Source organism: Phascolarctos cinereus, unplaced genomic scaffold (genome assembly GCF_003287225.1).
Source record: "Phascolarctos cinereus isolate Bilbo 61053 unplaced genomic scaffold, phaCin_HiC Scaffold_4;HRSCAF=312, whole genome shotgun sequence".
NCBI lineage: Eukaryota > Metazoa > Chordata > Mammalia > Diprotodontia > Phascolarctidae > Phascolarctos > Phascolarctos cinereus.
In genome coordinates, this window is record NW_027555847.1 from 141,078,667 (window position 1) to 141,105,177 (window position 26,511).

General features: G+C 41.5%; 1 protein-coding gene across 4 annotated transcripts in view; it reads right to left on the bottom strand.

Moving 5' to 3' along the window:
- The window catches only part of GRID2IP (Grid2 interacting protein), a 120,152-nt gene that overhangs the window by 88,362 nt on the left and 5,279 nt on the right, over positions 1-26,511 (bottom strand). Inside the window, exon 1 of one of the 4 annotated variants that reach the window (XM_020995449.2) lies at positions 25,136-25,640. The exons of the other annotated variants lie outside the window; for them this stretch is intronic. Coding sequence (XP_020851108.1) covers positions 25,136-25,149 — 14 coding nt within the window. The 5' untranslated portion in view covers positions 25,150-25,640. Of the gene's footprint in view, positions 1-25,135; positions 25,641-26,511 lie in introns of those variants that run through there. 4 annotated transcript variants of the gene reach the window in all.

Consider the following 26,511-nt stretch of genomic DNA (forward strand, 5'->3'; position numbering starts at 1 on the left):
CTCCTGTGGGCCTTGGTTTCTCATCTCTAAAATAAGGTTTGGAACAATGTGATCTCTGAGGTTTCTTCCAGGGCAAGCTCTAGCCTAATGAGGCCTATGACTTAGTAGATAAGTTCTAGAGAGTTGCCAAGGGCAGCCAGGTGATGCAGTGGAAAGAGTGCTGGGCCTGGGGTCCAAAAGATCTCAGTTCAAATGTGACCTCAGACACTTACTAGATGTGTGACTCTGGGCAAATCACTTGACCCTGTTTGCCTCAGTTTCTTCTGTACAATGAGCTAGAGAAGGAAAAGGCAAACCATTCCAGTATCTATGCCAAGAAAACTCCACAAGGGGTCATGAAGAGTGGTACAGAATTGAACAAAAGGGAGTTGGCTGGGGCCTTCCTCAGGGTCATAGTTCTTATACCTGTCAGAAGCAGGATTTGAAACCAGGTCTTCCTGATTCCAAGCCCACTCTTTTATCCACTATTTTATGCTACCCTTAAGTTATAATTACATATCTATGCATATATCCAAAGACAAAATGGGACATCAAAAGAGCCCATTTAAATTTTTTTTTCATTTCACAAATGCTGTTCTCACTTTTTTTTGTCAGAGGGAGCCATGGAATAGGGGGTAGAGAGCTAGCCTCAAAACCAGGAAGACCTGGATTGAATTCCCAACTCTTATCTGTTCTGAGCAAGTCACACAACCCCTCGGGACTCTAGGCACCTCTCTGGAAGTTACAGAGCAGGTGCTGACAGGCATCAGTGGAAGAAGTTTCTGCACCTGGGAATTTCCTGTACCACTAATATCATAGATCTGGTCCCTCTCCATATCGCTATCTATTGCATGAAATGTACTAATTATTTGGGAGAGGGTAATCGTAGCTTTTGTGCAATGTCACAATTATTGTTAAACATGGTGTGACTGAAACACTCTTTCCCCATAGACGAATGGTGATAGTTCTTTACCTGTGAAATTTAAGGCCTCATTTGGAGCTTGAAGCCCAAGACCTTCTGGGTCCCTACTGATTTAGCCCAGGCTGGGGCTAAATCCAAGGGGTCTCAGACCAAATCTAACTCCCAGGCATACTCTTTGAATATACTGTGTTCTGCCCCTTTGGCCCAAGTTCCTGAGTAGCTCCTTCAAAATATTTTTTTAAAAACTTTTCCAGTAGACTGTTGATTCCTAAACAGTCTATTTGTCCCTGTCCCCAAGCCAAAGATAGGGGACTTTTTTTTTCCTTTAAGAGATCCTATGGTATACTATTTTTCCTCTTCCTTTCCTTCTCTTTCTTTCTTTGAGTCTTCTTGCATAAAATAACTAATATGGAAATGTTTTACATGATTGCACACGTGTACCTGTATCAGACTGCTTACCATATCAGGGAGGATGGAGGGAAGGAGGAGAGTGATAGAATCTGGAACTCAAAATTTAAAAAAAAATGTTAGAAATTATTTTTACATATAATTGAGGGAAAATAAAATATTATTTTAAAAATATGTAATTTGGAAATGTTTGACAAAATAAATGAAAATACAATACAATATAAAGAGATCCCATGCTAGAGCTTCCAGAGATGCACTAACTCCCCCTCAGTAGCATCCCTACCCCACCCCCAATCAAGTCAGTAGCCATTACTCTGAACTAATGGATCCTTCCAAGAGCACCATTCCATGAAGAAAGACTCCAGTGAAGAAGGATCTATACCTATGGGTGTGCCCATGATTATACCATTCAACCAAACTCTTCTTCAGAATCTCCTCTGCTACTGCCCTTGGACTCCAGTAAGGGAAAGGAGAGTAGGTGTATACATAGAGTCATCCAGTACAGAGAGAGGGCTCTGCTCTGGAGATAAACATAATCTTTCGTGGGAAATAAGTGAATCTGTCTAGGAATTAAGCACTTTGATCTCAGTTCATTTTCTGGATGCAGCTGTGACCAGAATTTTCTCTACAGTATTCTCGTGTTCATTTTAGTATCTTCACACTATATGCAAACTATCCTTCTCTGTGGGTTCTAGCTGTCTAGACTTCTAGAACCCAATTTCTTCCACTCAGCCACTCTGCCAAAGACCCCAACTTTTTAAATGTACAACCTACTCCTGCCCCAAAAAACCCACAGGCTTCCTGAAAAGGGGGGGGCAAATGGAGTCATTTTTGGAGATTTCTGATCCATAGGGTCACATCCTCAGAATCAGACAGTGCCTTTGAACAGTAGTATTTGGGGCCCTGTGGAGGAGGCAAAATAGCAAATCCCCCATTGTTCTTCTTCCAAATAATTACAAAGTCATCAAATCATAGAGCAGGGATCATCCAGTCTGATCTCTTACACAATACAGAAATCTCTTCTCCAATATCTCTGATAGGCAGTCCTCAGACCCTGAAGTAGCATAATTGTACCTGCAGCAAATTTAGGTTGGGTGGAAGACAAGAAAGGAGAGGAGATGGTGTTTCAGACAACAGTCTCACCACTTAACACCATGAGGGGGGGGGTGGAGGAAGGCGGCCACTGGTGGCAGGACCCTGGACGCAGCTGTGCCATGTACTCTACTGTAAGATAATAGTCACAGAGGACAGGAAGCACCTCCCTATGTCAGCAAAATGAAGCAAATCCCCATTCTAGGAGGTTAGAGTTCTGCTGGTCATCCAACCTCAGTTTTCTGTCCAACTTTCACAGTCAACATACCTTCCTATGGAAGAAGGAACCATTCGGACTCTTCCCCCCTCCCTCCTGCCCCCCTCAACAACTTCCCAAATGTTGGGCTATTCCCAGCCTTAGGATAAGGCTGACACACACCAAATATAGAAGCAGCAGTCAGAACAGTAGCCACTTCCAGGTTTCTGCATCTCCAAATGACAAGGCTTTGGGTCCAGTTTGGGTTCCTACCTTGAAGTTGGAAGAAGGCCTCCAACATTTGCCATGGAAAATACAGAATACGCTTGATCAACACCTAAACTAAGAGCATTGGGAAACCCTCATTGAGTGTTTCAGAGGGCAAGGAAGAAACCCTCAGGGATCAACCCTTTCCAGAAGGGCTGGCCAGACTGCATGATCCCTCAGGAGAAAACACAAAAGTTACCAGCAAGATGATGCAGAGGTAAGATTGATGGAGTATGCATACCGAAAATGCCGGGAGAAACTCTGGTCCTTTCCCATCTGGAGCTTCAAAGCAGAGGAGAGATGGAGAACGAGGAGAAAGGTGCAGAGTAACTGCTTCAGGTCCTCTGAAGGTGATGTGTCAAGAGGGAAGAGAGCTGGTACTCCCCAAGCCCTTGGACAAGGTCAGCTCCAAAGCCACCGCATTGGCCCAGGGAGCTGCTGTATGTCACTAGGAGTTCCTTTCGGATGCTTGGATCTCCCTCTCCTCAGTTTACTCAACCTTGAGCATCCTCAAGTAATCTGCTGGCCCTCCTGACACTGTTTAGCTTGTTCTCTCTCAGTGCCTCTCAGAGCCCCACTCTACTACCTGACCTGCTGGGAATTTGCCTGGCTCCCTCCAGTCCCACAGCCCAAGCTCCTGGCACCTTTCCACTGAAGCTCTGCCTCTGGAAGCATTTACTACAAGAGAAGGAGGGCAGCACTCTCCCTCCCCTCCCTTCTCCTCCCCTTCCCTCCCAGAGCTCTCCAGAACATAGCTGAGAGTGCTAATTAGTTGACTTTTAAAGCATTCCCCTTCAAATTACATCCACTAGAAGTCTCAATCTCAGACAATCTCCACTCCCACATCCCTGCCCCCTCCAGGGCTGCAGGGGAGACCCCTTTCAGGCTTTCCTCAAGACCACAATAACCAGAACTGTCACTTCCCCTTGTGGAACTGGAATCCCTCCCCCACATGCCAAAAGCCCAGGGAGGCTGTGACTGGCCACGATCAAAAACAGTTCCGTAGTGGGTAGCTTATTCCTTCCCCCTCCTGCTCAAGAACAAGACAAAAATGATAATAAGAATTCATCATGATCCACTTTTCCTTGAGGCAACTAGGTGTTCAGTGGATGGAGTGCTGTGCCTGCAGTCAGGAAGACCTGAATTCAAATCTACTAGCTGAGGAAACAGGCAAATCACTTAACCTCTGCCACTGTAAAATGGGGATAATAATAGAACCTACCTCATAAAATTGTTATAGAGATCAAATGAGATAACCCTGGTAAAGCACTTAATGCAGCCAGGCATTTAATAAATGCTTATTCTCAGCCTGTTCCTTCCCTTCCTCAAAACAACCCATTTTACAGCTATGAAGACAGGCTTAGAGGGTTAAGCAACTTACTCAGTCATACAGCCAATAAGTGTCAGAGATGGGGATTGAAGGTTAAATCTTCTGATGTTAAGGACTATGATATTCCAGATATACCACAATAATTCTGCATAATTAGGGTCATAGGAATTTCTTTTAAAGAGGTGAGAGAAATCAGAGAACACTAAATCCAATCCCTTCATTTTAAAGATCAAAAAACCCAGAGACAGTAAGTGACATACACTCAAGGTCACATTAGTAGCTAGTGGCAGAGTCTACATGGCTATGCCCACCACAGCATCCTGTGCGAGACCGAGCAAATTGTTTAACATCTCTCTGCCTCTGTTTCCTCATTTGTTAAAAAATGACAAAGATAGTCACCTTCTCCTCCCCTCCCTGTTCTCTTACTCTCCTTCCCTATTACACCGACAGGATGGGGGGGGCGTAGGTGTGGGAATCTTGTGAACCTACAGCAACAGGAAAATCCAAAACCCTCTTTCCCTTAGCCCCTGGTTTCAGGACAATACTGGAGGTAAGAAGAGATAGACAAAAAAAAGCCCTTCAGCATTCCTCCCAAGCTATGATTCTGAGGCTTGTGAAAAACTACCTGCAGTACCTTTGGGGACATACTTATTATAACTTCTACCACAAAAATATGAGGAGTCTCAGACCTAACCAGGTAACAACCTGCTCAAAGGCCTTCCCTGGCTTCCAGTTGTCAATAACTATCTTAGCCTGGTATTGAAGGCTAATCGAGGTCCAATCTACCTGTCCAGTCTTATTTCATACAACTTACCTATTGCACACTCTCCTTTACCGCTAAAATGATTGTTAGCTCACCCCAACTTTTTCCTGCTCTATATACTTATGCAGACTGGCCCTCATCCCTAGAAAGCACGCTGTCCACATCTTCCCGTTGAAATCCTTCTTTCTTGATTAAGCCAGGTCCCACATCCTCCATGAAATCTACCCTAATCCTCTCCACCTAAAAGTGTTCTCTCTCTCTCCTCTTCTATTCCTAGAGCACTTGTCTGGATTCCTCATCATTCTTTTCTGTGTAAATGTTGCATTCCCCTCTAATAGATTTTTAAAGTCCCTGATGGCAAGGTCTGTGCTATTTTTCATCTCATGTTGCCAGCATCTACCACAGGGCTCTGTATGTAGCAAGCACTTGAAAATGATATCTAAACTCTTCAAGAAAGCATAGGAAAAGCCTTTTAAAAGATATACCTTTGACTAGGATAATAAAGACAAAAAAAATAAGGAGAAGCGATACACGGGCAGAAAAAAAGGAAGGGAATTAAAAAAAGAGATGGGGAAGCTTGAAGAGATGAAGTTGAATGAAATAAATGAATGAAAAAGTATTTATTAAATGTTTATTATATACCAAGCACTGAGCTAATGGGGATACAGATGAGATATAAATACTCAAACAATTTATATTCCTTTTTTCAAATAAGTTTTTATTGATATCTCTTTCTTACATCATCATAGTTATCCTTGATATCCTTCCTCCACCCCCTCCCAGAGAGCTATCTCATATAACAAATAGTACTTTTTTTAAAAAAGGGGGAAAAATCAGGACAACTAATTGATACATTGAAAAAGTCTCAAAACATGTCCAGGGTTATGGACTTCTGACCTCCACAAAGGAGTGTCAGTTTTCTCATATCTTTTCATTCAATTCATGCTTGTCCGTCATAATTTTGTTACACACAATTTTTATTTTGGGGTGTGGGGTTTTTCTTTCCATTTACATTGTTGTAGTTACTGTATATATTGTTTTCTTGACTCTGATCACGTCATTCTACATCAGCTCATGTAAATCTTTCAGTATTTCTCTACATTCATCACATACAACATTTCTTACAGCACCATAATGATCCATTACATTTGAGCAGAACTCATTTGATTATGGTTCAAGAACTGGAAGGGTGAGGGGGAAAGGAAGGATTGAGGAGGGTGCTCTTTCCAAAGCAAGTCTGCTGGGAGAAAATGGTTGGGGGGTGAAGAGCAAAGGGGACACCAAGGCATCTCTCCTTCATTACCATGGCTCAAGTTCTGTTGATTTCTACTTCAAAACAACAACAACAACAAAAATAACTTTTCCTTTCCATTCAATCAGCCTTTACTCACTTGATATTCACTGGGCAATGTGCTATGGGCCATCACACCAATTTAGTCCTCATTACCCCTCTGCAGATTATTTTAACAGCCTCTCCAACGGCCTCCCTGCTCCAGCCATCCTGCACAAAACCTCCTGATTAATCCTTTCAAACAAATGAATCTCTGAGGGAAAAAGTTCCTTTAAGGGCAGCTAGGTGGCGCAGTGGATAGAGCTCTAGCCTTGGAGTCAGAAGGATCAAAGTTCAAATCCAGCCTTAGACACATAACACTCACTAGCTGTGTGGCTCTGGGCCACTCAACCCCAATTGCCTTGTGCAAATTTAAAAAAAAAAAAGGAAAGAAAAAAGTTCCTTTATACAAAGTAAGCTGTCATTTTTTTTGGGGGGGGGAGTTGTTTTTAAAGAAAAACTTAACAAATCACATGAAACAGAGCTGACCTGGCAACCACAAAGCCAAAACGCCTCAGTGCCCCTGTTTTGGGGACAGAATGTCCCACAACCAGAAGAAAGAACACTGGCTATGGAGTCAAAATATTCAGGTTCAAATCCCACTTATAATATTTAACACTTATATGATCTATAGCAAGTTACTTCAAAACTCTGGACCTCACTTTACTCATCTATAAAATGAAGGGGTCAGACTAGACAGCCTCTGAAATCCTAAATTTCTAAACCTAGGTTGCTGTTTTTCCTGACCCAGGTGAAGGGTAACCAAGAACCTCTAGATCATACCACAAAACAACCAGGTGAAGAAATTAGGTAGGTTTACCTGGAGAAGGGAAGATTAAGGAAGGCTATAAAGGCCTTCAGGTATTTGAAGGTCTGTTAATAAGCAAGAGAAATTAGATTTACTGGCCCCAGAGGGCAGAACAAAGACCAAATGGATGGAATTTACAGAGGGCTGATTTTAGCTCAATGCAAGAAGAATCTAACAATCTGGAAAGTGTAATCGACCTGTCCCTAGAAATATCCAGGTCGAGGCTGTTATAGAGGAGATCCCTATAGAGGATGAGGGTTGGACTAGATAACTTCTATGGTAATTTCCAACTGAAGTTCTATTAAATCTGGGAAACTATGAATTTTGTCAACAGTCCCTTTTGTTCAGACATTTTCAGTCATGTCAGATTCTTCATGACCCCATTTGGGGTTTTCTTGGCAAAGATAATGAAGCAGTTTGCCCTTTCCTTCTCCAGCTTATTTTAGGGTTAAGTGACTTCCCCAGGGTCACACAACTACTAAGTGTCTGAGGTCAGATTTGAACTCAGGAAGATGAGTCTTGCTGACTCCAGGTCTGGTACTCTATCCACTACACCACTTAGCTTCTGTCCCTCGATTTCCCTTTCTGCCAGTTCTTCCCTCACGGAATTATGCCATGCTCTCCTGATCCTTCCATACTCAGGGAGACAACAAACATATGCATGCATGAACCATCAAAATAAAATAGATAGATTTTAATCACTCATACTGGATTTATTGAGTATGCTTCCTCTGAAACTCAAAGTATATTTGAACCAAACATTAAGCAGGGTACAGTGGCAGGGCATTGGATTTGCATTCGAAGAACTAGGTTCTAATCCTGCCTCTGTGACATTGGATTAATCATTAGCTTTCTGGGCTTCAATGCATCTGTAAAATGAAGGGGTTGGACGAGAAAGCTCGCCAGGACTCTTCCATTCTTAAATCTATGCTCTTGTGATTCCCAAATAAGTGGTCACCCACTGTCCACTTGAAGACCTGCAGTGATAGGAAACCCCCTATCTCCAAAAGAAGGCCTTTCAATTATTGGATAACTCCAAGTATTAGGAAATTCCTCCTGACACTGAACTGAAATATGCCTTCCTCTAATCACACTTACTGCTCCTAGTTCTCCCCTCTATAGTCAAGCAAAACAAGTCGAATCTCTTTTCCACATGACAATTCCTCAAATATCTGAAGACAGCAATAATATTTAAATCTTCTCTTTTAAATCCCTAGTTCTTTCAACTAGATTTTTAGGAAGAGGTGAGGATTCCAGTCTCTTCCAACACACTCATCACTCTCTACTGAACCTACTCTAGCTTATCAATGTCCCTTCATAAGTATGGCACCCAGATCTAGGCATAATATCCTAGATGCATTCTGGACAGAGCAGAGTACAATGGAACTGTAAGTTCCCTGTCTGGAAATTATATTTCTATCCATACAGCCTAAGACTGTGTAGAGTTTTGTAGTTTCCACATAAAACCCTATGCTGGATGATCAAAAACTTTTACAATATGCTGTTTATGATTCTTCAGTCTCTTTCCTCTGTTGTCACTTCTTAATGTATCAGTATTTCCCCTAACAAATATATGCTTCTAATTTGTTGTTCAGAAAAACTACGTGGACTGGCTCTGTGCCTACCAACAAAATACCCTGCTTGGGCTTTGTGCTCTCACTTGCAGATTAAAGGCCATTTTCTAGAAAGGCATTGTTGTTGTTCTTCCTTCGTTCTCAAAGAGGACCAATGACACCAGAGAGGGATGTCTTGACTTGCAAGTGAATTGGATTTAAATGAGAAAGGGCTGTGCAAAGTCATTGGCCTCAATTTCTCCTCCAGAACTGTCAGAGTCCAGTGGTAAGACATAGGTCAGGATGACTGGTGATGGTCCTCGATGCAGTGGGAGACCTTGGCACACTTCTTGGCACACAGTAGGAGCTTAATAAATGCTTGTTTCCTTCCTTCCTTCCTTCCTTTCTCCTCTCCCTCTGTTCACATGGAGAGTCATACCCTTACATGTGGGTGCTTTGTCCAAAGGAATATAAATTTTGATCACTTATATTTTGCAAAACATCTTGAAGTTTGGGGGTTAGATTTTTTTTCTTCCCTACTTATTTATCCTGTCATTGCTTTGTTTTCTTTCCAAAAAACTAGGATAACTAACCCTTTTGTCTCATGTGGTTTTCATTTATGATTTCTTGAAATATAGCTCTGAAAAACCAGGCTTTGATAAAGACCACTGGGATTCAAATGGAACTACTTGACTATGCCTTCAAACCCAAATCACTCTGGCTCTCACTGATTGTCTAATAATAGAAAGCTGAGAATGCAATATATATGTGTGTGTGCGTGTGTGTATACACACACGCACACACACATATACATATATGGGGTGTAGGGTATGTAATACCTCTGGTGTGAGGACTGCTGAGCCCTTTTCAGAACTACTTTCCACCTTTGGTGTTTACCTTATCCACCCAATTCTCACCCGTGGCTCCAAGAAGCTATGGCATGCGCAGCAGCCACATCCAGTAAAGTATTTCAGCAGATGGGTTAAAGCAGGTTGAGGGCAACCAAGGGGTCTCAAACCCATCGGTGAGTTAGGGGGGAGTCTGGTCTAAGTATGTGAAGACTCCCCCTTGTGGAAGGGGTGGATGAGAACAATTTGTTCCAATGGCGATGGAAGCAGCCGAAGCAGGTATTGGGGAGTGCTTAGAGCTTGGTTAGATGTTGAAGACACCAAGGTCATCCACTGTATCTCAAGCAATCAACAGTGGTCTTGACTGTCCTGCCATTGGACTGTGATGACTCTGTTGTGAGGCCGACAACTTTGTGTAACTCTGCCTCACTTAAATCCAATTTATGCAAGAATCAAAAGACATCACACATACCACTGTGCCATTTTTTACCTATCTCAAAGTCCTGCAACAACAGGCAAGTGATGAAGCAGCAGATGCGGACACACTGGAAGCTGTAGTCAGAACCCTGCACACAGGCAGCCCAGGCCATAGGGTTGTCTTCTCACTGGAAGCAGCAGTAGGACTCAGCAGCCCCTTGGGTATCTGAGCAGCCTCTTAAGGACTGCACTGCTGACCGGCTGTGAGGAAGGGGCTAGAAAAGGTGCCCTAAAAATTGTCTTCTTACCCAACCCTGGCCTGATTATTGTGGTAGGTGAGGATCCCACCATGTTGTGAAACACAAAAAATGTACAAAAACTGCAAAGATGATTCCACTCACCATCAGTACATGGTGTACTTATGTACAAGACAAAATCCAGTAGCCCTGAAAGACGAACAGCTCTTGTTGCAAGAGAACTCAGCAGATATCACATCCAAATAGTGGCTCTGAGTGAAATGAGGCTGGCAAATGAAGGCCATCTTACTGAAGTCAGAGCTGGATACATGTTTTTTCTGGAGTGCCATGAAGCTGGCATAGATTTTGCAATCAAAACTAATCTGGCCAACAAGCTCATACACCTACCAAAAGGAGTGAATGGCAGACTCAGGACAATGCAATTGCCACTTGCAGGAAAACACCATGCCACCATCATCAGTATGTATTCTCCCACAATGACAAATCCTGAGGAGGTCAAAGAAAAATTTTATGAAGACTTGGAGGCCCTTATCATTAATGTGCCAAAAGAGGACAAGCTGGGTGACTTTAATTCTTAAAGTAGGCTCAGACTACCAGACATGGCAGGGAGTCTTTGGAAGGAATGGAGTTGGAAACCACAACAGCAATGGTCACTTAATACTGAAGACTTGTGCATCTCGTGACCTTCTTATCACCGACACTGTCTTTTGTTTGCCTAATTGCAATAAAACTCCATGGATGCACCCTTGCAGCAAACGTTGGCGTTAGTAGACTATATGATCGTAAGGAGAAGAGACAGGCTGTGAGAGTGATGAAAGCGACGTGTGGCACAGAGTGCCACAGGTAAGTCTATCCTGATGAACATGACATCAGGTGAGCTACTGCCTCAACTTGGCTACAAGCCAAGACTAAAACGGAGGGAGTGTTGGTGCATGATTTTCTGTTTGCCAGTGATTGTGCACTTATTTCAGCCTCTAAAACTGAGATGCAACAAAGTATGAATCAATTCTCTGCTGCTTGTGCTAATTTTGGCCTCACAGCACCAAGAAAGTACAGGTGCTGCATCATCCACCACCACACCATCCATAGTGGAACCATCAGTTACGGCAAATGGAGAAATTCTGAATGCTGTGGATAAGTTGACTTACTTTGGCAGTATACTTTCCAGGGATGTACACATTGATAATGAGGTTGACGCATGCATTGCCGGAGCTAGCTCAATGTTTGAGAGGCTCCAAATGAAAGTGTGGGAGAAAAGAGATATTAGACTGCCTACCAAACTGAAGGTCTGCAGAGCCATTGTGCTGACGTATGCCTGTGAAACCTGGACAGTCTACCAGCACCATGCCAGGAAACTGAATGGCTTCCATTTGAATTGTCTTAGGAAGATTCTGAAGATCACCTGACAGGAAAAAACACACTGAAGTCCTTTCTCAAACTAAACTGCCAAGCATTCAAACTCTTTTTCAGAGAGCACAACTCCAATGGGCTGGCCACACTGTTCGAATGCCAAATGTACACTTGCCTAAAAGACCATTTTATGGAGAACTCACACAGGGTAAGTGCTTACATGGTGGTCAGAAAAAGTGACACAAGGACACTCTCAAAGTCTCTCTTAAGAACTTTGGAATTGATTGTGTGACATGAGACACTAGCATAGGATCGCCCAGCATGACGTTATCAGGGAAGGTGCTGTGCTCTATGAGCAAAGCAGAATTGAAGTAGCTCAAAAGAAATACGAGATGCGCAAATTGAGAGAATCCACCCCAAATGTTCATACGGTCTATTTGTGTCCAACTTGTGGTATACTGCATTACGCGCTTGTATTGGTCTGATCAGTCACAGTTGAACACAATGTACTTGATTCTAACATGGTGGTGTCATTTTGGTCCTCTTCGAGAATGAAGGACAACAACTCTGTGTGTGTGTGTGTGTGTGTGTGTGTGTGTGTGTGTGTGTGTGTGCGCGCGCATGTGTAGATAGGAAAACTCAGTGGAGAAGGAAGCTGCTTAAAGAGTCCTCTAAAGATCCCTTCATCTGTAATTTATGGGCTTTGCCTTCCTTTCTTTGACAGGAAATACCTGATGCTGGGTGTTCTGAAAGAGCTTGGTTGACAGGTAAGCCCTCCTTCAAGTGTTTAGAACTTAGATAGGGCTGGACACTGTGGTCTTAAGCATTGTTCATTTTGCTTTTCTTTTATGCATAAAATGATTTTCTCATATAAACCTTTGTACCATTGATCCTGGACTGTAACTGGGAAGTGTCTTCATGGAAAGAGCTCATAATATCTTCCCCTCACCTCCCAAATACGCATTCCTGAAATAGCAGGGGCTGGAGGGCACAGAGGAGCTGTGATAGGGTAAGGTTGGCATAAGCTAGAGTAGGAGGTACCCACAATGGCTTGGAGATCCTGCAGGGCTGGAAAACTCCTAAGTTGCCAAGGTAACAATAGAGGAAGGCAGGAGTTCTTACAGTAATAGTGAAAGCATGTAGTTAAGCCTTACGCCAGAGGGAGGGGGCTGTGGCAAGGGCAGCATGACTCTCTACCAAAAGGTGGGGCCCAGGGCTCCAGAAGAGAACTTATCCCCTATCCCTTCCCTTCTAATTATGGGAAAAGGGAGATGTATAGAATTCCCCTTATCCTGCCTCGTCAGCCTAAGGAAGAGGCAGAGAAGCAGATGGGGCTAAGTGGATAGAGCATTGCCTTCCACCACTTCCTACCAGAAATTAAATATGAGGCATTCTAGAGAGACCTTGTCTTGCCCCAAAACTCTTGGTTCAGCTTAAAGGAAAAAGCTGAGTTCACCCTTCTCAGAGTTTTCTTCACACAGAATTTCCTTTCTTTGAATAGAAAAATGGGAGCTGTGGAGACACCTGTCTTATCTACTAACCCCAAACTTTCAGCATCCCAATTCAATGTCCAAAACAGAACTCTTTATCTTTCCAAGACCCTTCCCTCTTCCACACATCCCTATTTCTGTCGAGGGCATCACCAAACCTTCAGTTACCCTGTTACAGCCTCAGAACAAGTCATCCTCAACTTTTTACTCTCCCTTACACCCCTATCTAATCAGCTGCCACAATTCTATGTCTCCTGTATCTCCTTATATGGCCACCCCCTAAGTGCAGATCATCATCACCTCTCATCACGACTTGTTCAATAGCCTACAAATTGGGGTCTATACCTCACGTTTCTCCCCTCTTCAGTTCATCTTCCACTACCATTCCCTGTAAATTTCAGTAGCTCCCCATTATCTATAGTATCTGATTCTAGATAATCTGACCAGTGCCATCAGCCCAATTCTCAAATGTTTCAGGGATCCTGCCAAACAGGACCAGCTGCTACGATAATACGAACACTACAGTATTTGATGTCTACATGGAAAATTGTCCTCTGTCTAAAACAAATCAGAAGTATAATAATATCAAAGATAACTGACATAAAAAGTGTCATTTTTTCAAGAAGACAATTTAAGTCCAATTACAATTCTGCATAGCTTTAAATACATTATCATCATCTCTCCTCAACAGAACTAAGTATGGCTTCCAAATTAAAGAGGCAGTCAAACCAAAACATCTTATTAATAACGATATATATGAATCACACTAAATTATGTGGTTGAACCCAAAAAACACATTCAATAGTTCCTTTCTCTGATGGAATTTTTATCCAATGCTATGAAAAATCATTTGGACTCAGTGAATATAGAACACATAATGTATGCTAAGAAAAAAGAGAGACTTGGGGGCAGCTAGATGGCGCAGTGGATAGAGGACCGGCCCTGAAGTCAGGAGATCCTGAGTTCAAATCCAGCCTCAGACCAAACACTTGACTAGCTGTGTGATCCTGGGCAAGTCACTTAACCCCAATTGCCTAAAAAAAAAAAGAGGGAGAGAAAGAGAGAGAGACTCAAAGGCATTAATACAGACCTCAAAATATCCTCGGGAACCCAACAAATAAATCATACTAGAATAAGAATGTTATGACCAACTGAGCTATTGCCCATAATCAACCAAACATAGCACTGATCTATGAAAACGTAAGGCCTGCCTTTAGGAAGATCACTTTGATAGATAAGAGGATGATCTGAAGTGAGGAGAAATTTGAGGCAGAGAGATCAATCAGAAGGCTACTGAAATAGTCTAGGCATGATAAGGACCTGCGCCAGGGCTGTGTAAGTGAAGTGTACTGCTCGGCAGTCCTTCTACCTTTACTGACCCCTTAGCTCATTCCTTACAGGAAATATTACAAATCTTTGCATTTTAAGTATCCAATTACAGTGTCACCCTACATACTCTTGACAGAAACAAAGACTTAAATTATTGATATTCATTGTTCACGGTTGGAACCATTGCCATTTTAATAAAAACAATACTACTGGCCAAGGTAATTTATAGATTTTGTGCTATATAAATCAAACTCCCAAAAGATTATTTTAGAGCAGGGTTTCTTAACTATGTATCATGGATATCTTGGACAGTCTAATGAAACCTATGGATCCCTTCTTAGAACAATGTTTTCAAATAATTGTAGGAAATGCTAAATTTCAGTTAGAGGTTAGTGAAAATAAAAATATAATTTTTTTCTCATCCAAGTTTATGGACCCCTTGAAATTTAAAAACCTCTTCTTTAGAAAGAACTACACAAAAAAATAGCAAAATTTATTTGGATGAACAAAAGATCTAAATATAATGCAAAAAGTAGGAATGAAGGGCCCTAAGCAGTCCCAGATCTCAACCCGTACTATAAGGCAGTGGTCAGATATTTGGTACTATTTTTTAAAATACAAAGATCAAAGAACCAACTTTATAAAGAGGACCTAAAAGCAATGGAACACAGTATTCCAGAGTTTGTTAAACCCAAGAACATAAACTACTGGGGAAATCTCTTCCTATTTGACAAGAGCTAGACAAAATGAAAAGTAATTTGAGAGAAATTAGATTTAGATTTGCGTCTTACACCCTATACCACAATAAGCTCTAAATACATACTCAATATAGATATAAAAGGAAGGTTCATATGAAGGATTCATAGATTTAGAGCATGAAAGTAATATCATAAAAAATTAAAGGAGATTAGATGAGATTAGAGGAAACAAATAGGCACATTTTAGATTTATGGTTGGGGGAATTTTTAACTGTGCAAGGGAGAGAGGTGAGCATAAACAATAAACTAGACAATTTTGATTACATAAAATGAAAAAAAACATTTGCACAGACAAAATCAATGCAGCTAGAAAAAAGAAAATCTTCTAACTGGGAAAGATCTTTACACTAAATATCTCTGATAAAAATCTGATCTGTAAGATATACAGGGAATTAATACAAATATATAAGACCAAATATCCTCATTAGGTAAGTGGTCAAAGGATATAAACTATTTCAGATAAAGCTATGTAAACTATCAATTGCTATATAAAATGCTCAAAATCACTAACAAGGAAATATAAATTAAATCAACTCTGAGTTTTCATGTCATATCCATGAAATTGGCAAAGGTCATAAAAGATGGAAATGGTTAATGTTAAAAGGGTTTTGGAAGACAGCAATACTATGATAATAGTGACAGAGTTGTGAATTGGTCTAAACATTCTGGAAAATAATTTGGAATTATGTCAGAAAAGTCACTGAATTGTTTACACTCCTTGATCAGAGATCCCACAATTGGGCATATTCTGTCAAGAAGGGGGAAAAAAAAGAGTAAAAAGATTCTATTTATACCAAATATTCCTAGCAGCACATTTTGTGAGAGAAAAAAGGAAACAAAAAGAATATCCATCAATTGGGAAATAACTGAACAAACTGTAGTATATGGACATAAATATAATTATTACACTATATGAAATTATGACTGAGGAATTCAGATAAATATGAGTAGACTTGTAGGAACTGATGCACAGTTGGAGAAAAAGTAGAACCAGGAGAATGATGCATTCAAAGACTATAATAAAGTAAAAGAGAACAATGAAGTTTGTGCTGGCAAATACTGCACAAAAGTCATAGTCGGGTATGCACAATAAAGGCAGAAACAATAAACAAAGAGGAGCAATGGTATCGCCTTCTTCACCCAACCTTTTGTTCTTCCTAACTTCACTGACTAACTATCACATAGTTTTTATGGAATCCTCATAATAAATGCTGGAGATGCAGACTCAAAATCAAGGGTTTTGTAGCAATTTTAAATTTTTTCCTAACCAAGTCAGGTAATTATTCGGGAATGGGGACCTTGAGTGGGCACCATAAGAAAAAAAGTTTAAAAAGATCAACTATTCCTGGGACATTTTTCTGACTTTTGTTGGCCGCCTGGCTGGATTGGCTATATCATAATAGCTCTTTCTGCCAGGGAGAGGCTTTCTAGCCACTGCATTCCCAGTAAATACAACAGAGAACTGTAGTTGGCCCTGAAGAGATTAAATGACCCTCAAGAGCCTTAAGAGTTGAAGCCAAAATGGATGGGATTAGGGGATAGCTTAATTAGTGACCATGAAACCAGTTGAGAGGCCCAGCAGAGAGCAGATATATCTATATTTATATCTATATCTATATCTATATCTATATCTATATCTATATCTATATCTATATCTATATCTATATATATATCTATATATCTACATATCTATCTCTCTCTATATATATCTATATATATCTCTCTCTATATATATCTATATATCTATATGTATCTATCTATCTATCTATATATATATATATATATATATATATATATATATATATACCACAAAACAGCATGATCTCTTCAGAGAACACAGACACCTCTGCAACGTCAGAAGTGTGAATTGTCCTGGCCACACATGCCTCCACATATGTGCCCTCCAAGGATTCCTGCCATGCCTTCGTTCACGTTCCCTTTGTTGTTGTTCAGTTGTTTCAGTAGTGTCTAATTCTTTGTGACCCCATTTGGGGTTTTCTTGGAAAAGATGTTGGAATGGTTTGCCATTTCCTTCTCCAGCTCATTTTACAGATAAGGAAACTGAGGCAAATGGTTACGTGAATTGCCCAGGGTCACACAGCTCGGATGTGTCTGAGGTCAGATTTGAACTTGAGAAGATGAATCTTCCTGCCTCTTGACCCGGCATTCTATCTGCTGTGCCACGTAGCTGCCTCCGCTGGGACTTAATCAATGTTTATTGACTGACTGACCTAGTTCAGAGGCCTTTGTCATACACCATCTTTGTAACAAGTGCCAAAGAAACATGCAAAGTGCTAGTTCCCAGGAAAGAGAGGATCACTTTTAGCAGGAGGCCAGTACAATTGAATTGGACATTTAACCTGGGGTCTGTGAACCTGTGTGTTTAGTATTTTAATGACTATTTCAATATGATTGGTTTCCTCTGTAATCCTGTTTATTGGAGGAAGCATAGTGGTACAGTACATAAAGCACTGGACCTGGAGTCAGGAAGACCTGAGTTCAAATTTGACCTCAGATATTTCTTAGCTATAGGACCATTGGTATCTCAGCCATTTCTGCCTCAGTTTTCTCATCTGTAAAATGGTTATAATGATAGCACCTACCCCTGGGTTGATGTAAGAATTAAATAAGATACTGATAAAGTATTTTGTAGAGGTATCTAGGGGATTCAATGGATACAGTGCTGGGTTTGGATTCAGGAAGACCCGAGTTCAAATCCAACCTCAGACACTTCTTAGCTATGGGAACCTGAGCAAGTCACTTGGCCCTTGTCTGCCTCAGTTTCCTCACCTGTAAAGTGGGGATAATGATATCCCCTACCACCCAGGGCTGTTGTGAGAATCAAATAAGATAATGGTAAAGTGTTCTGCAAACCTTAAAGCACTATATAAATGATAGCTAGTGTTACCATCATCATCATTATTTTATGTATCTAAAAATGTTATTCTTTTCTTTTTAGGCAATTGGGGTTAAGTGACTTGCCCAGAGTCACACAGCTAGCAAGTGTTAAGTGTTTGGTCTGAGGCCAGATTTGAACTCAGGTCCTCCTGACTTCAGGGCCAGTGCTCTATCCACTGCACCACCTAGCTGCCCATAAAAATGTCATTCTGAGGAGTCCACAGGCTTCACCAGACTGCCAAAGGAGTCCACGACATACACCAAAAAAAGAGGTTAACGCCTGCTAAAAAGCATAGGCAGGATTTCAACAGGCAAAGATACTTTGGAGGTTGGATGGTGGGGCAGAAGAGACATTCCAGGGCTCGTAGAAAGGTCTTCTGTAAGGTATTTAGAAAGGTAGACTGTACTTTCCATGTGGCTAGGGTATTAGGTTAGACCAGCACGAAGCCCCACATATGTTGATCAACAGGAACAACCGATCTGCCTGCAAAAATTATAAGAGGAGAAACAACTCTAGAAAACCTCAGAAGTTTGATGACAGATATTTGTTAAAAGACAAGAGTTGTTGGGGGGGAGGCGTGTATAATTGGTAGGTAGAGATTGAGGTAAAAAACAACAACAACAATAAAACATTTTACAAGTTGCACAGAGGGAAAGAAGCCAGATGAAGAAGAAGCCACAATAGACAAATTGGTTATTACCTGGTAAAGCATGTATGGGTGTCTGTGTACACATTTTTTTTAAAACCAAAACTGTACATGATAGAAGTTCACAGATTTTTATATGATCTTCTTACCCATTTTTTGTGTCTTAAGGTATTTATAACAAAAATATTTTTAAAAGATAAGGAAATAAAATGCTGACAAATCACAAAACACAAGGAGAATGGTCTGTAGCAAAGTCATTTCACCTTAGTGTCCTCCTCTATAAAATGAGGGACCTCTAAAGTCACTTCCAGTTCTAGATCCATGATCCTAGGAGTGGAATGGTACTGAATCCTATCAAACTGCTTTATCTGTTACCACGCCAGAATGGCAACAGGATGAAAGTCAAAAATCCTGAGTTCCATAACAAATTTCAACCCTCTGCTAGCCACATGGCTTTGGACACAACACTTAACTTTTCTGAGCCTTGGTTTTCCTCATCTGTAAAGTGGAAATAATCATATTTGCAGAAGTGTGGGGTATATGTGCAGACTTGGCACAAAAGAGAGAAAGTCAAGCTTATAAAAACATGAGCTACCATTATCCTCCTATTTAGTTTCTCCCACTAAAGAATGTACTTTGCTCTTGAAAAGCAGAATATCAACGAAACCTATGAAAGTGATTTTTCATTGTTAGCACTAACTGTTTCTGTGAGGACTGAAGCTCCTGGTGAAGCCATAATTTTTCCCACAACACAAGGGAAAGGCCCCTTGATGAAGGGGAAAGTAATTCCTTCCTCCCCAAGAAGCAAATACAGGAAGGGTAAAATGATTCAATAGGCAATATTCCCTGTTCATCATGCTTGTTCGTTGGGACTTTTTCCCCTCCCCTAGAGGATGCAGCAGCTGAACAGATGGGCAGGAATCGGGGGAGGCAGGAATTACAATGGATTAGGGACCATAAACTCCACTGCTACATTGAGTCACTCATATGAAATTCCATCAATGTTTACTAAACGGAGGATTAGTTACCCAGGTTGTCTGGTGGGACTAAAATCACAGAATATAGGCCAATCCATTCATTTTACAAATGGGCAACCTGAAGGCCCTGGAGGGAAAGTATTTTGCCCAAGGTCACCCAGTGACTCAGTGGCAAAGTGGGAACTAGAATTGGTCTCCTAATTCCCAGTCCAAGGTTCTTTCCATTAAGATTAGGCAGTAACATACTATGTCCCTTTATTATATCAGCAAGCACCCAATGTCAGTTGTAATTAGAGCTCAGGGTGTCCTGGGCTCCTATCCTGGGCCCAGGAATTAGCAAAGCAGATTCTGTTCCCCAGGACTGCTTAGGGAGCAAAAATACTTGATAACATTTGGTGTGAAAATTCCTCTCAGAAATAACCAGTGTCAGAGGGCAACTGGGGCCTTGGTGCTAATTGTAAGCGTCTGAGGCTGACTTCAGGGCCAGTGCTTTATCCACTGCACCAACTCAGCTGCCCCTCAGAGGCAGAATTTGAACCTATGTCTTCCGAACTTCCGAGTTTAGCACTCCAGCTTCACTTATACCTCACTGGGACATTTATATGCTCACAACATATAAATGATATGTTATCTAAGTAATCTTTCCTCCTCAACTCCCCGAGCACTGTATTTATACGTCTTCTGTGGAAGTTCTTCTGCCTTGTGCTATGATTAATCTGCCCATAAATCTCATCTCCTCTGTTAACCTGAAAGCAGGAGCACTCTCATTTAACTTTATAGTCTCCATAGGCTCAAGCCCAGCGTGTGTAAAAAGTAGGCATACAACAAGGAAGGGAAGAAGAAAGGGAGGGAGGAAGGGAAGGAGAGAAGGAAGAGAGAAGGGAGGAAAAGGAGGACAAAGGAAATGAGGGAGGGAGGAAAGGAGGGAAAGAGAGAGGAAGGGAGAGGGAGGAAAGTCTACAGGATTGAGAGTGGGAAGTAAATTTAAAGGTCTAGCCCCATTTCCTCATTTTACAGATAAAGAATCTAAGGTTAACTGACATGGCTAAAGTCACAGGGGTAGCAAATCGAGCTGAGGTTTGAACCCAGGTCTCCTGTCTTTATATCTATCACACCTTTTAGTTTGGAACATTTCAAAAGAAAAAAAGAAAGAAAAAAGAAATGCTGCTTGATGGAAAATATTATTGGCTTTGTTTTACATCTGAAAAACTAAAGCAGAGTTAAAACCTCAGCCCCCAAACAAAGCTCTTGGGTAGAATGCTGCTTTTCTAACTTCTAACCTGATCATCCACAATCACTTTTTCTGTGGCCACCTTAGAGATTAGCACAGGCTTTAGAACCTTAAGGAACCTTGGAGATCATCTAGTCCAGTCCCCTTTAAGGGGATTTGTTCCGTGAAGTTTGGATTCAGTCAGAGGACTGTGCTTAAGGACCTAGAGGGCCACATGTGGCCTCAAGGCTGCAGGTTCCCCATCCCTGATCTAGCCCAACTTCTCATTTTACAGATGAGGAAACTGAGGCCTGGAGGAAATAAAGGATTTGCTCAAAACCATATCAGAGCTGGCATTCAAACTTGGTCTTCTGCTTCCAAAACCAATTCTCTTCCCTCAAGAGGTCATTTTCTCCCTTTCTTGCCAAAGAAGGGGCTACTTCTGGCTGTCAGTTCCAACTCAGAATCTGCTATTAAAGGATAAAAACTACTGCTGGGCTAAGTCAGAGGGACTGCCTCTCTAACTGGTCCCTAAGTGGGTTACTGAGGAAATACCAAACTAAAAAGGCTTTTTTTTTTTAAAAAGGATGGGCTTAGTGATCAATTGAATGTATAATCTGGAGATCACACAAGCTATGTTTATGAGAGGTAATAATTTTTTTTAGACCTTAGCAATTCAGTAAGACCATCTAATAAAGCGAGAAGGAATTGTGAGGTATCATCTGTCAAGGGAGTGGCCACAGTGTTGTGGAAGGCCACTGGATTTAGAATAAAATAAGGTCAGTTTGAGTCCCATCTTTAATACTACCTGTATCACTGTGGTCAAGTCATTTACCCTGTCTAGGCCTCAGTTATACATAAAACGAGAGAACTGGACTAGATTAACATTCAATTCTCCTTCAGCTATAAAACAAGGAGTTATGAGTCTCTGAGGTCACTTCCTACTCTACTGGCTAGGATCCTATAAGATGTATCATTGATCATCGAAGTATCAGGTGCTGATGTTTACAATTTAACTCCATCTCTAATTCCTTTGGGGAAAAGAGAAATACATACCAACTGTTCAGCTGGATGACCATCAAATTTTAGAATCAAAGAATCTTAGAGTGCTACTGTTCATTTAGACCAGAGGTGTCAAACTCTAGATCTGTGCTCCTCGGTGCAGCTAAACCAGATTAAAATATAATTGGAAAATGTTTAACAAAATAAAAATACAATATGACATAGATAATGTAAATTTGTGATTTTCTAAGTCAGTATGCTGCTAGCAGGGATCCCCTTCTATCTGAATTTTGACATCACTGATTTATATCAATCCTCTAAGTGATGCTGACGAAATATTTTTAAGGAAAATGGTCACATGTGGTGGCCGTGTGAGACAGTAGCTAGACATTACGGAGTTGGTTTCAGGATACAATCAGCCAGCCAGTAAGCCAGCCATGGAGCACTCATTAAGCATTTAATATGTGCCAGGCAAAACAAGACAAAAAGCACAGTCTTTGACCTCAGAGAACCAACATTCTAATGGGGAGATGACCTGAAAATAATTAGGTACATACAAGATACAGAGAGAGTAGATAGAAGGTCATCTTTTCAGATTTCTAGGGAAGGCACAGGAGCCTGGGACAGGCCTCCTGTATAAGGTGGGCTTTGAGGTGGGTCTTGAAAGAAGTCAGGCAAATTAAGAGGCAGAGGTGAGGAGGCAGGTCTGGAGGACCAGTAGGTAAAATGTCTTTGAGGAACTGCAAATACTCAGTATGAGAGGATAGTAAAGTGCACGGAGCAGGGTAAAATGTAAGAAGACTAGAAAGGTCTAAGTAAGGGGCCAGGTCATTGAAATGTTCTAAACATCAAGCATTTATCAAGGGCTTACACTGGACAAGGCACTCCAATAGGTAGGAGTAAAAGACAAAAAATAAAAAACTTAACGTTCTTTCCCTTAAGGAACTTACATTTCAGATAAATAAATCTAAGATAATTTGAGGCAGGAGAGAGCACCAAAAACAAGAGGGAGGAGGATGAAGAAAGGCTTCCTGTAGGAGGTAGCACTGAGCTGAGCCTTGAAGGAATCTGATTGGGTATTTCAGACTTTATACTCAGTTGTGTCCAACTCTTTGGGTTTTCTTAGCAAAGATCCTAGAGTGGTTTGCTATTTTCTCCTCCAGCTCATTTTACAGATGAGTAAACCAAGGCAAACAGGGTTAAGTGACTTGCACAGGGTCACACTGCTAGTAAGTGTCTGAGGCCAGATTTGAACTCAAGAAAGTGAGCCTTCCTGACTCCAGGTCAGGCACTCTGTGCACTATGGCACCACCTAGCTGCCCCCATCTCGGACTTAGGGAAGAGCTTGAGGGAAGTCACAATGGGATTTCTGCTAGCTGTGGGACAATTGGGCAAACCCCTTATCTAAAGTCTCATTTACTAGCTGAACTTCTCAGAACCTCAGGATACTTGCCCAGTTTGCTTTACTTACTGGCTTTTTGTAAGGAAGAGTGCTTTACAAACCTTAAAGCCCTATATGAATATGGGTTATTTTTGTTTGCCCAAGCTATTCCTACCACCTGCAATATCCTCTTCTCGCCTATCCAAATCTCACCTGTTCTTGGTGGTTTAACTTGATTCCCACCTCCTACATGAAGCCTCCTGAGACCACCTTAAGCCACAACCAACTCTCCCTTCTAATGCTCACTTAATGTTTGTACCACTTAAAATGTATTGCCTTGTGACATCTCTTGCATTGCTGTGTAGTCAACATTTGTGTTTGGGTCTCATCTCCCAGCCAGTCCATAAGTGTGGTAAGACAGCCTGGTATACAGAAAGAAGGCTGGACTTGGATTCAGGACACCTGGATTCAAATCCTGCCTCTGATACTTAATAGCTTGGTGACCACAGACAGGTCACTTACCCTCTCGGACTCTGTTTCCTTGCTTGTAAAATGGTTATACTAATGCTTGCACTAGCCACCTCACAGAATGATCATTCTTTGTGTAACCCTTAAATCATTATATACATGTGGTTTATTAATATTCTTATCATTGTTAGAGTACAAAAACTGTGTCTTATTCTCTTTGTACTCCCTCAGCACTATGTGTATAGTAGGTACTCAATAAACATTTCTTAAGTGAATGAATGAACTACCGAACAAATGAGTGTGGGAAACAATTGCAATTGTGTGACTACTGATTTAGCCTAGTAAATGCATGCGTGGGCACTTGAATGAGGCAATTCTTCCAGATGGAGTTCTAAATTTCCAGTACATAAGATCTCTCCAGTGAATTTTTCCACCAGTTTTCTAGGAAACAAATGAAATGCTACATGTAGAAGCAAGTCTCCTGAACCCCACCCCCACACAAACACATAATCCACGGTGCTGACACCCTAGTTACTTAAGTAAAAATTTCCATCTGACAGCACAGATGGTTTCTAAGTCTCTCCTACTATAACATCTCAAGCAATTTTCCTGTCATGTTCAACAAGCTAGGGGGATGGGAAGGAGTTGATTGTTCTTAAACCATCCTTAAAAGGTTGAGTTCAAGGATAAGAACATCCCTCGAGAGCGCTAAATTTTTCTTGGGGGGAAATTGAGATTTCTAAGTGACCAAGCTCCAAAAATAGCCCTCAACCCACTTTCCAGGAAGTTTATAGATGAAGTGGAATCCACCAAGGACTTCACAATCATAGAATGAAAGTTGCCTTAGCACATAGAATGGTAAGAGTGGGAAGGGATCTTAAAAACAGATCGTAGAATGTTAGAGCTGGAAGAAAATGGGGGCCGTGGAACACAGAAGAGTGGAACTACAAGAGGACTTAGAACAAAGAACATAGAACAGAACAGCTGCAAGGCAATTTGGAACAAAGAATACAACGTTGCCACAAAGGGATTTGGAACACAGAATGAAAGAAATTCAAGAGAATTTAATTACACAGTACACAGAATATTAGAGATGGAAAGAATTGTAGAGGTAATTTGGTCTAAACCCTCTCCCCACTTCAAACCGATTCCATGCAAATCCTTACTATTTACTTACTATTTAACCTAGAAGGACTGCATTTTTGGTTCTTAAAAAGGGACCATTCCAGAATAAGACACTACAGCTGGGTTGAGAAACAGGTTGCCATTTACCAGTTCTCTGCGCAGCCCTCTCTCAAAGCATTGGCCAGGATAGGGTTACACATTAATTACCTTTCACTGAGCAAGCTTTACAGTGCAGAGAACATAATTACCTCCCCCAAATTAAACTGTAAAAATAACTTCATTTTTTTCTACCCTAAATTTTCCCAGAAAAGGACTTGGATCACTACTCACCCAAGGCAGTTCATCTTTACTTCCTGCTTGTGCCAGATATCTCCATTCTGGTACAAAACTACCACTGGGCACTCTGGCTACCCCCCTGGAGGACACAGGGCAGCAGAAGGCTAAACCCCATCCATGCAGGATTCCTGGTGCCAGGAGAGCCAATAGATTGGGAAATGCTAGCAAATCATTATTTGTTAAGAGTTGATGACTGCATAAATGGATGGAAATCCACATGTGGAGGGGAAGGGGAAGAAAAAAGAGGAAAGCCCCAGTGTCTATGGAAGCAAAAGACACATCAGGCAGAGAGCTCAGGATCTGCGCTGAGTCCAGGAGATGTATTGCAAACAAATACCTCGCAATGACTGTTAAATCATGAGGAGAATTTCGAGGGGGAAAAGTGAAGAGACACCATCAAAGGAAGAAAGTCAAGCTGTGGCAACAGCAGGATCCTAATAAATAGAGCTAGGGCAGTAGAAAGATCCAATCAGGCAGCTGTTCCTGGTAGCAGCTAAACTGAGCATTTATCTGCTGCATTGCTCTGCAAACAACAAATGCCCATACAGAAAGCTCGGGCAGGGTGCCTGATGGCATCATTGCCGAAGGGGTGCAGCTCTAACAGAACGGAGATGGGGCAGAGGAAATAAAGACATTCTAGGGAACTAGATGAAGAATGAAGGACAATAATAGCAACTCCAGGATCCATATAGCTTTAAAGTTCAGGATGCAGGCATTTCTTCACAATAACCTTGCGAGGGAGGTGGCACAAATCTATTTTTGGAGTTGGAGAAACTGAGGTATAGAGAGATTAAGTGACTTGCCCATACATAGCAACATAGCTTACAAAGTGGGGGAGGCTTCAAGCCTGATCTGACAACTCTTTCAACTATAAGGAAGGCTGAGTGATGGCCTGAAAGCAGCAGATGCTGGCAGTAGCCCTGATAAGGGCACCAGCCTTTCACCGACTCGGAGGCTGCCCATGGGTAGTTGGTAAAACAGGGACCGTTGGGGCTTCTGGGAAGGTGCTTATTACAGATTGGCCTATTATACTGTAATTACAGAGCTGGCTGTCGTGAAGGAAAAGAAGGCAAGAAAGATTTCTTTGCATATGAAAAGCTCAGCTCTAGGTCTCTAGTGTCCCTGGATGTCTTTCCCTGTGTGTATGTGCTCCCCAGCATTGTATGTATCGCTGGAGCAGTCTTATGTGTCTGAATGGTAACGATGATGGTGTCCCAAGGTAGATTTCAGCTGCATCCTTCATCACACCTGCTTCATCCCTCCACTTTGGGGTGTACCTGGGTCAGAAACTGCTCTAGGAGTTGTAGAGAGTATAGGGCTCTGACACATGCTGTCTCAAAAATAATCATTATCGGGGGAAGCAAGGTGGC